Consider the following 10,701-nt stretch of genomic DNA (forward strand, 5'->3'; position numbering starts at 1 on the left):
CCCAAGTGCTGGGACTAAATCCTAGCATTCAAGGGGTATAGGCAAGAGAATCTCAAGTGCAAGACCAATCTGGGCTGCAGAATGAGATCCAAACCAGCCTAAGAAACTTAATGAGATCCTGTCTCAAACTAAAAAGCAATAAACAGGTTATAGATGCACTTCAGGGGTAGAGTGCTTGCCTAGATGAATAAGGCCCTGGGTTCAACTCCCAGACCAAAAACAAAGAGGAGGAGTAGTCATCACCACCACAACCCAATAAAGTGTTTTTAAAATGGTAGAGACCAGGCCCTTCTTAATGGAGAGTTAAAACAAAAGGTTACTTGTGATACTTTACAAGCAAAGGAAGGCAAACAGCAAATGATATTGCTTCACTCAGTCTTCAAAAACTCTCAAAAGATCAAGGATGTGTTACAGCAGAACTGCTTTCCACAAAATATATACTCTACACAGTATCAATTCTAAGAGAAGTAGGCTATTTATACTATTCCCGGTTATATGAGTTGTCTTTTTTTTTTTTTTAATTCAATTTGTCAAAAATCACAAAAAGTATCTAGTTGATTTAGGTGTACATTGCCTTGTTAAAAATAGCGTGTCACATCTTTAATCCCATCACTTGAGAGGCAGAGACAAGTGGATCTCTGTGAGTTCAAGGCCAGACTGGTCTACAAAAGTAAGTTCCAGGACAGCTAAACTATTACACAGAGAAACCCTATTTTGAAAAAGGAAAAAGAAACCAAAAAAAGGCTCTCAAAAACATGGAGCACTTTATAAAGATTATCATAATCCAACTAAACAGACCATTTGTAAAACTAGAGAAATGCCCTCTGAGAGAGGCAGAGGCAGGTCAATTTCTGTGAGTTCCAATCCAAGCTGGATTGAAACAGTTGAATAACAATTCTTCTAAACTACCTGTCACATGGTAAAAACCTATCTCAAAAAAAGGAAAAAAAAGAGAGAGAGAGAGAGAGAAAACAATATTCCATCTTAAAAATCTTAATCACTGACAGCCAAAGCAAAACACAATATACCTCAAGAGGAACCCAAAGATGCACCACTGGGTGAAAGAAAAAGGGATTTAAGCTTCATCTGTAACTTTCATCCTTGTTCATTTTGTCTTTTATACTTCACAAAACAAATATATAGTTTATAAATTAAACACCAAGGTACTGAAGATTAATGCTCAAATTTTTCCACTGATAGGACAGTAACTTTTAGCCTAAACATCAGAGAACTAAAGTACTGCTTTGTTACTTAGCTCATTTTTACCCCTCCACAGAGTTAAACTACAGAGGTTAAGTCTTGGTGCTGAAGAAAGAACAGGGAAACTAATTCACTTTAATCTCACAATTACTAGCTATAGATGGTCAAGTGCTGGTATGAATATATGAAAATAGTTCTAACACGTTGATGAAAAATTAAGACATCCATCCTATCAATATGATACCTTTATTATATCTAAATTTTAAAACACCTCCATTTTAAGGGATGGAGGTTCTAAGCATTGTTCAAGGCTCTTGATTCAACAGTCAGGAAAGAAGAAAAAAACAACAAAAAAAAAATATTTGACCTGATAAGCAAACTTACAAGATTAATAAAATAGTATATAACTGCAGAAAAATGTCCAGACAAGTTCATCACAGCACTACTTTAAAAAAGTTAAGGCTGGGCAGTGGTGGCACATGCCTGCACCTTTGATCCCAGCACTTGGGAGGCAGAGACAGGCAGATCAGTGAGTTCAAGACCAGTCTGGTCTACAAAGTGAGTTCCTGGACAGCCAGGACTGTTAAACAGAGAAACCTGTCTTGAAAAACCATTTTAAAAAAAAGTTGTAAACTAAGATTACAGAATACTAAAGTATTCCAATCAATAATATATAATCAAAGAGTTGGACATATATATAATCATGTTGGACAGACCAGCTCAATTTTTATGTATTCTCCTGAGATGGTTTGACTGGTTTGGCATTGGGTTGGCTGTCTGGGTTTGGGAATGTGTTTTGTTTGTTTATTGAGTTTCTTGTACAGACTTTCCTATAGCTCAAACTGGCTTCAAACTCACTATGTGGATAAGGTTAGCCTTAAACCAATACTCTTGCATTCACCTCCCTCCCAAGTGCTGAGATTACAAGTGTGCCACCACACCAAGCATCTTGTGGCTTTTTTTTTTTTTTAATGAACATGTACTATAACATTCATAATCAAAAGTAATTTCATTTTAAAAGGGAACTATATGAGAAAAAAGAGCTGAGGACCAAGGGGGTAGAGGGAAAAAGAAAAGTTAAAAGTGAAACAAAAGTAAATAATGTCTTTCATCCTATGTGGAATCTAAATTTAACAGTGCATGCATGTGTGTGTGCATGTGTGTATGTGTGACATGAAATCAGCCGGGGTGGAAGAAAGAAGGCCACCACAGGAATTGGAGAGCAAAGGACAATGGACAAATGAAATTATGTGCAAAGTACAATGTTATACATGAACAAAATTATTTTTACACTAAAAAGATAGACTTTTTAAAGAAATTTGGACCAGCAAGATGGTTCAGCAGATAAAGACACTTGCTGCTGCCAAGAGTAACAACTTTAGTTGAATCCTTTGGAGAAGCAAGATGGAGAACTGACTTCCACAAGTTGAGCTCTGACCCCTACATACACATTGTGGCATCTCAAGTGCCTACCTACATCCATACCTGCACATGAACACACACACACACACACACACACACACACACACACACACACGAAATAAAAATACAGTAAAAAAAAATTTAAATCTAAAAAGAAAGTTACAAGGTTAGGGAGACAGCTCAAAAGGAAAAGTGCTTCTCACACAGTCATGAGGACCTGAGTTCAATCCCCAGAAAGCACCTAAAACTGTGTGTTAGTGGCACATGCTTGTAATCCTAGCATTGATGATGAGGCACACATAAACAGGCAGATCTTTGGAGCCAGAAGGTCAGACAGCTGGTCAGCTTAGACCAATCCAAATACAGAGCACCAGGGACCAATGAGAGAGTATTTCAAAATACAAGACGGGCAGTTCTCAAAAACTAGCACCCAAAGTTAAGGTCTAGCCTTTGCTCAAATGCACATGCACACACATATATACCTGCACATATCTATGCAGCCCAGGCTGCCCTCAAACTCTGAGATCCTATGCCTCTGCTTCTAGAGTGCTACGATTAAAGGTGTATGCCATGCCTAATACAAATTTAGATAATAATAAACACAGTTCTCAAACCAACATTTTTACCATTAGCAATGTACTAACTTATCTTTGTAGGCTTTTTTAAATAATCACACTGATTGCATTACCCTGTAATATGCCACTCAACATTTAGAAAGCACAGTTCTGGGGCTGGAGAAATTGCAGAAGACCTGGGTTTGGTTCCTAGAAACCACATAGAAGCACATCATCATCAGTCACTCTATCTCCAGGGGATCTGACAACTCTCTGACCTCCACAGGCTCCTGCACATACATGGTATACACACATAAAGAAAAAAAAATTAATTAAAAAAGGAACTAAAGCACAGTTCGAAAACTTTATACAGAATATGTGAAGCCCTTTGCTCCAACCACTTTCTACCACAGCTCCAAAATAAGAAAACAGATCAAGCCTGGTGATGGTGGCTCATGTCTATAATCCCAACACTTGGAAGGCATGGGTGGATGTCAATGAGTTCAAAGCCAACCTGGTCTACAAAGCCTGGTATACAAAGTTCCAGGACAGCCAGGACTGTTACACAGAGAAACCTTATCAAAAGAATCTAAAAGAAAAGAAAAAGAAGGGAGGGGAGGGAAGGGGAGTGGAGAGGAAGGAAGGGGAGGGGAGGGGAGGGGAGGGGAGGGGAGGGGAGGGGAGAGGAGAGGGATCTATCTAATTAATACATTAAGTCTATTCTGTGTGATCCTTATGGGCATTTGAATTGATGGGCTTTACTCCAGTTCCAGCAGCAAGGCCCAACCAGGGCTCACACTGCAAGATGAGAGCCTCTCTCGGAGCTCCTACAACACTATTAACAGATGCAAGTGCTGAATGATTTCTCCACTTCTGCTGCCTTATTAGTGGCATTAGGAAATCCTGCATTTGAACAACATGCATCTGTTTTGTCACAGCTCACAAGCCAATTCTGTTTATTTGGGGGGTGAAAGGCAAGATTTCTCTGTGTGGCCTTGGCTGTCCTGTAACTTACTCTGTAGACCAGACTCCTCAAACTCACAAGAAACCCACCTGCCTCTACCTCCTGAGTGCTGGGATTAAAGGTGTGCAGCACTACCACCCATCTAGACAAGCCAACTCTTTCATGAAAACCTTTAAAAAAAAAAAGAGTTCTAGGGAGCTGGGCAATGGTGGCACACACCTTTAATTCCAGCACTCAGGAGGCAAAGGCAGGCAGATCTCTGTGGGTTCGAGACCAGCCTGGTCTACAGAGCTTGTTCCAGGACAGGCTCCAAAGCAACAGTGAAACCCTGTCTTGGGAAAAGAAAAAGAATTGTAGGGGCTGGAGAGATGGCTCAAAGGTTAAGAGCACTGGCTGTTCTTCCAAAGGACCCAGGTTCAGTTCCCAGCACCCAAATAATGGCTCACAACTGTCTGTGTAACTCCAGCTCTAGGGGATCCAATATCCTTACACAGACATACATACAGGCAAAATATTAAAATAAAAGTAAATTTATTTTTAAAAAAGAATTCTAATGCAATAGGATTCTAACATCATTACAGTTTTAGGTTGTTTTCTGTTTGATCTTCCCTCACAACATGAGAAATAAGTAGACAATGTTCTTCCTTTAATAATGTGAGAATTTTTGTTGTTGTTGTTTATTTTTATCTTATGTTGGTGTTTTGCCTACATGTGTATCTGTGTGAGGGTGTCAGAACCCCTGTAACTGAAGTTACAGACAGTTGTCAGCTGTCATGTGGGTGCTGGGAATTGAACCCAGGTCTCCTGGAAGAGTAGTCAGTGCTCTTAAACACTGAGCCATCTCTCCAGCCCCAAGGGAATGTTATATAGCTTGCCCAAAAACAAAAAGGCTAATGAGTAGCATAGACAAGACTTACTGGTCTATCTACTATCACGATAAAACAATTTTCATTTTTAGTGTATTATGAACTTAAAAGTACAAATACAGTACAAAAATTAAAATGAATGCATATTAGTATCAAAATCACAAAATTAAGATTAAAAACAGCAATGACATGTAGTGTCTTGAATTACTGAGAACCCTAGTTCAATCCAATATAGATGTAACCTCATACTTAATTCAAAATCAATGTTTCATTGATTATGAAATTACATAGAAAATCACCATAGGGGGTCTATAGAGATAGCTTGGAAATAGAGGCAATTGCAGCCAAACCTGACAACCTAAATTCCATCCCCAGAACCCACACGATGAATACAGAGAATTTACTCCTACAAGCTGTCCTCTGACCTACACATGTGCACCATGGCATGCACCCACATTCATACACACAAATAAACAGGTATAATTTCTAAAACTTAAAAACAAATTCACCATTTAAAATTACATAACTGGGTCATCTGTAAGAAACAACCAAGCCTATAGATCGCAAACTTCTCCCAAAACATTCTTAGTATTGTGTTTTCACACAAAATTATGACATTTCCTCTGAAATCCAACTTGATTTCAACATTAAGAAAATTAAAACAGCATAAGCATGTTTTTTTTTGCATATTTGCAACATGCACTCAATTTCCACAGCACTTTTGGGAAATGTATAAAATCCATAAGCTAAAAGCAAGACCCAAGACAGAATATTATTTCTGGAATTTTAGGGCAAGGGTTTTATTAACTTTTTAAATTTGTGTGTGTATGTATGTGTATTCATATGTGTGCCATTGCACACATGTAGAAGTCTGAAGACAACTTGGAGTTGTTTTCTCCTTCCATCACACAGGTCCAGCTGATCAAACTCAGGCCTAGCAGTAGTTGTCTTTACCCAGTGAGCCATCTCTCCTGCTGTTTTCATTTCTCAAGACAGGGTCTTATACTATGAAGCCCCAGCTGACGTGGCACTTCACTTGCTTAGTGGCCCACAATGATCTCAAACTCCAGGCAATTTTACCCTGAGTAGTTGTTTCTTTTAAATAAAAGAAGATGCACTTTCCTACATTAAAAAAAAATTAATGTGTAAAATTAGCCTAAATATGAGCTCAATAAATAAAGCAAACTCAAATCCAGAGAAATAATATCTCAACAGTAATTAATGACACAATGACATCATGATCCATGATCTGTCTGCCAATGAAGAATTTTCCATCAGTCTATACTACCTATAAATTCATTAAAATGCATTAATTCCTAATGTTTTAAAAACATTAAAACTCAAAAACAAAGCTGGGAAATGGTGGCACATGCCTTAGTCCCAGCACTGGGGAGGCAGGGACAGGAAGATCTCTGTGAGTTCTAGACCAACCCTGATCTCCAGAGCGAGTTCCAGGACAGGCTCCTAAAGCCACAGAGAAATCCTGTCTCAGAAAAATAAAATAAAAATAAAAAAGACTCAAAAACAGTTCACAGTCTACAGAAAACAGAAAAGTCAAAGTTGCAAAGAATGAAAACTCCCTCTGCAATGTAAGACATCAAGTAACTTTTAATAACTAATGCTTTTTCTCATACCATTACTATCACTGGCTTTAAAAAATCTGTAAAGAAAAGTCTGCTGATAACTGTGCTTAGTGGGGACATCAGGAAACAAAAGGCTTCTGGTCTTTACTGAACTGGGTGTACCTCTATAAAAATATTTCTCTATGATAGGACAGTACGAGGCCCTACACAACTGTAACAACACCTTCTTTCACCTCTTCCAAATTGTAACAATCCTCCACACACCCCCTCTAAAGTATGAATACATCCCTTGACAACTCAGAATTCCACTTTACCACAGAAAGTATAACCAGGGCTGTAAGCAGGTTTTCAAACTGACTTTACCACACCTCACAGCCTGGGGCAAATTTCAAGTACTTTTCACAATCCACAGTACACCTTCCAGGTTTGCAACCTTGGTCTCAAATGACTGTAAGGCGCCCTCCTACCCTCCACTTTACTAGAAACCTGAGTCAGATGGTTCCGGAGTAACTACAATGTTAGTATGTTAGAAAGCGCTTTCAGAACCCCGCTGTGGGCAGGAAACTGACTTCATGCCTCACTTCCTCTACTTTCTTCCAGGTTCTTCGGTGTATCTCTGTACATACCTTCAGTTTGATAGCATCTGATTTATTTGATAAAATGTATTCTATCACCTTGTAAACAAATTCACTAAGCTGCCCACAACTGCTCAGTTATCTAAATGTAAAAGTTGTAGAGCTGAAAGATGTCTTCATAGGCAATCAAGCTAACCTTCTAGAAGCTTCTAAATTCAGTCTAATAATATATTGCACAGCGTTTACCCAAAACAGTGTTTTCATTCTGTAAACTCTTCTACTTGCTCAAGTCATTGAAAACAAGTCAGTCTTTGGCCAGCAACTCATGTATTTATTTGGTCTCCAAGTAAAAACACAAGAGCATGTGTCTTTTGCTACACTGAAACATCGCAGAATCTCAAAGGGAAAGGCATCCTTCACATCGCCAAAACAAAATCAAACATTTTGATAAGAATCACCTTCTATAATTCAATAACCCTCTGACGGTTCACTGTTCTCATTATGAGAAACGAAGCTGAACCTCCTCCACTACAAGAGCATATGTACTTTTTAATACAAAAAAAAAAAAAAACTAAAATGTCAAAAAAAAAAAAAAACCCAAGTGCATGTCAAGACAGTAAGAATGTAAACTTCAGTCTGAAGACGACTGAACGTCGAGATCTAACCAGAGCCCGTGTGTAAAACTCTCAAGTGAGATAAACAGACTCCAGAGTGCCTATTACAAGGCGCAAACTCTACTCATGATTTTGAAAGAAGTTTTCCGACCCCAGCCAACAATATCATCTTGGGTCCTGAAATGCAATCTATCCAGCACAATTTCAACCCAAGAAATAACACTAGTCTTTTGCTGAGCCATTTAACCGATGCTCCCTGAGCTCTTTCAACCACCCCTGACCCTCCATTCCCCTTCAAGTGCTACCAGGTCAGGAGGATGCCCTGCTGCAGTCAGGCTGAGGCCCGCACGGCTCGCCCGTGGGTTCCAACAGCACGACCTCCGGCCAGGGCCTCAGGCCACACGCTCACCTCCCGGGGGCCCGGAAGCGTTTTCCAGGGCGCTCCAGGGGCAGCGTCCCACATTCTGAGCGCTACCGGCCGCCAGGTTCGGGATGGCCGCTCAGCTCGGCGACCCCGCCTCCCCCGCGTCTCCCCGGCAGGGCCTCTGAGCGCCACTCGGCGCGCTTGCCCCGGCGGCCGCGGCCACCGCCGCCCGCCGCCCGCCGCCTCCTCAGCCGGTGACAGCCGCCGCGCCCGGCCGAGGCCCGCCCCTCCTCCAGCACCTCCTCGCAACCGGAGCCGGGGGGGTGGGCTTCTTACCAGGTGGCAGGACATGGCGAGGCCCGCCACTGCACGGCCTCCTCCGCCACCCCACGAGCCTGCCAGCCAGGGCCGGCGTGGGGCAGCGCCTGAGCCGCTGGAGCGTCTCCGCCGGCTACTCCGCTGCCGCCGCCGCCTCCTCACAACCACAACAACATGGCGGCAGCGGCCACACAGAGCGCGCTCCCGAGACCGATCGGAGCTGCTAGCGGGGGCGCGCGCGCACGCTCCGGCACGCTGCCGGCGGTCGGGGGTGGGAAGGAGTGAGCTGGCTGTCACGGGATGGACGAGGGCGGAGCCTGCGAGTTGGTCACGCCCCAGGATGTGGGCGGGGCTGCAGGTTGGCAGAAAGTGGCTGCCCAGAAGCGTCCGGAGAAGTCAGGCGAAAAGGACTAGAAAAATGGAAAATGAATAGATGAACCGTTACAAATTAAGAAAAAGAAAACCAAGGACTAGAAAGATTTTTTTCGGGCGGCTTCTTTTGCTAGCTTAGTAGCTCCAGACAGTACTTTGACTTACTTTACTTTGTATTAATACAGAACAGTAGTGATATTATCCCAGCAACTATAGTCAATATAAAACTAACTTTTTTTTTTTTTCGAGACAGGGTTTCTCTGTGGTTTTGGAGCCTATCCTGGAACTAGCTCTTGTAGACCAGGCTCGTCTCGAACTCACAGAAATCCACCTGCCTCTGCCTCCCGAGTGCTGGGATTAAGAGTGTGCACCACCAACGCCCGGCTATAAAACTAACTTAATACAGTGCGTGTCGATATACTATGCTACAGGTTATGCTTACAATACAAATTCAAACTGCCTCAACCTCAGCTCCTAATAAAATTATCAGTGCTGCGGGGCAGTGGTGGTGCATGCCTTTAATCCCAGCACTCGGGAGGCAGAGGCAGGTGAGTTCGAAGCCAGCCTGGTCTACAGAGTGAGTTCCAGGACCGCCAGGACTGTTTCACAGAGAAACCTTGTCTCCAAAACAAAACAAAACAAAAAAAAATCTCAGTGCTCAAACAAAAGCCAAAAAAAAGCAACAACAACAAAACCGCTCAAACTGTCCTGCAGAAGAATGAATCCCCAAAGTCCAACACTGCAATAAGTTGGCCCATTGTAGATCCAATAACCCTTTCACAGGAGCCTCATATCAGATATTCTGCACATTAGATATTTACATTACGATTCATAATAGTAGCAAAATTACAGTTAAGAAGTAGTAAGGAAAATAATTCTATGGCTGGGGGGTCACCACAACATGAGGAACAGTATTAAAGGATGGCAACATTAGGAGTTGAGAACCATTGCCTTAGGTTCTAATCTCTCATTCCCACAGATGAGTCCTTGACTTGTCCAGAAAACAAGTAAATGAAATTTATCCCTGTGTTTGTTACATTGTTTTTCTTTTTCCACAGCACTCTGCAATTTTTTGTTTCTTTGTATTCAACATCATTGCCTTCTCTCCCACTGGAATTTAAGAACAATTAGGGAGGGGGGAAAGGATGCGGTCTTATTTGCCAGTAGGTCTCCAGCAACTAGAATTGAGAAACACAATAGCCAGACAAATCTCCTAATTAACTAAGGAATAACAGGTATAAATATTTTATCTAGAACTTTAGTGGGTAGAGCTATCTCCACTTTACAAATGAATAAAGTAAAACCCAGAATAAGATGAACTTAACTAAAAATTAAAACCCAGACCCAGCCAATAACAAAATTATGCTATCACTCACTAGGTTGTGATACTGACTACATCACAAAATCTCAAGGAAGGCATTACATCTCAGTTCAGAGTTAGGAAAGACTTCCCCTTACTCTCCAAGAAACTGATGTCTTCTTCCTCTTCCACACAGCTGGTTGTGTCTCAGTTTTTACCTTCACAAAAAAACCCAAGACAAATTTAAAACACAATGATTATATCTCTTGGACCTAAAAATTAAAAAAAAAGATAGTGATAGGAATAAATTCTACCCTTTCATTTATATACCACTGTCCTGATTTCCCCTTCTGTATATTACCATGGCCTTTGAGGGACAGGAAAGAAATAGGGCATAAAACAGACAAATGACATGATATATGGGGTAATAAATGGACTGCCACCAATGGGTGGCCACTGATCAGATTGAAACTAGCACTTAACTGCCAGGACAATCCCCAGTTGGATAGTCAGCTGAGAATAAAACAGCTCTAGATAGACAGTTCAGCCACTCCACCAGTACCAAAGTA

General features: G+C 41.4%; 1 protein-coding gene across 7 annotated transcripts in view; it reads right to left on the reverse strand.

Annotated features, from left to right (window-relative positions):
- Mtmr3 (myotubularin related protein 3) overlaps positions 1-8,764 on the reverse strand; it is a 107,275-nt gene extending 98,511 nt beyond the window's left edge. For 4 of the 7 annotated variants that reach the window (XM_051200343.1, XM_051200347.1, XM_051200346.1 and 1 more), the window contains exon 1: positions 8,479-8,764. In XM_051200343.1, the coding sequence (XP_051056300.1) occupies positions 8,479-8,493 (15 nt within the window). In that variant the 5' untranslated portion in view covers positions 8,494-8,764. The remainder of the gene's footprint in view (positions 1-8,478) is intronic. The other 3 variants (XM_051200345.1, XM_051200344.1, XM_051200342.1) reach the window with 2 other exon arrangements.
- Positions 8,765-10,701: the final 1,937 nt, after the last annotated feature.

The sequence above is a fragment of the Phodopus roborovskii genome, unplaced genomic scaffold (genome assembly GCF_943737965.1).
Source record: "Phodopus roborovskii unplaced genomic scaffold, PHOROB, whole genome shotgun sequence".
Taxonomy (NCBI): domain Eukaryota; kingdom Metazoa; phylum Chordata; class Mammalia; order Rodentia; family Cricetidae; genus Phodopus; species Phodopus roborovskii.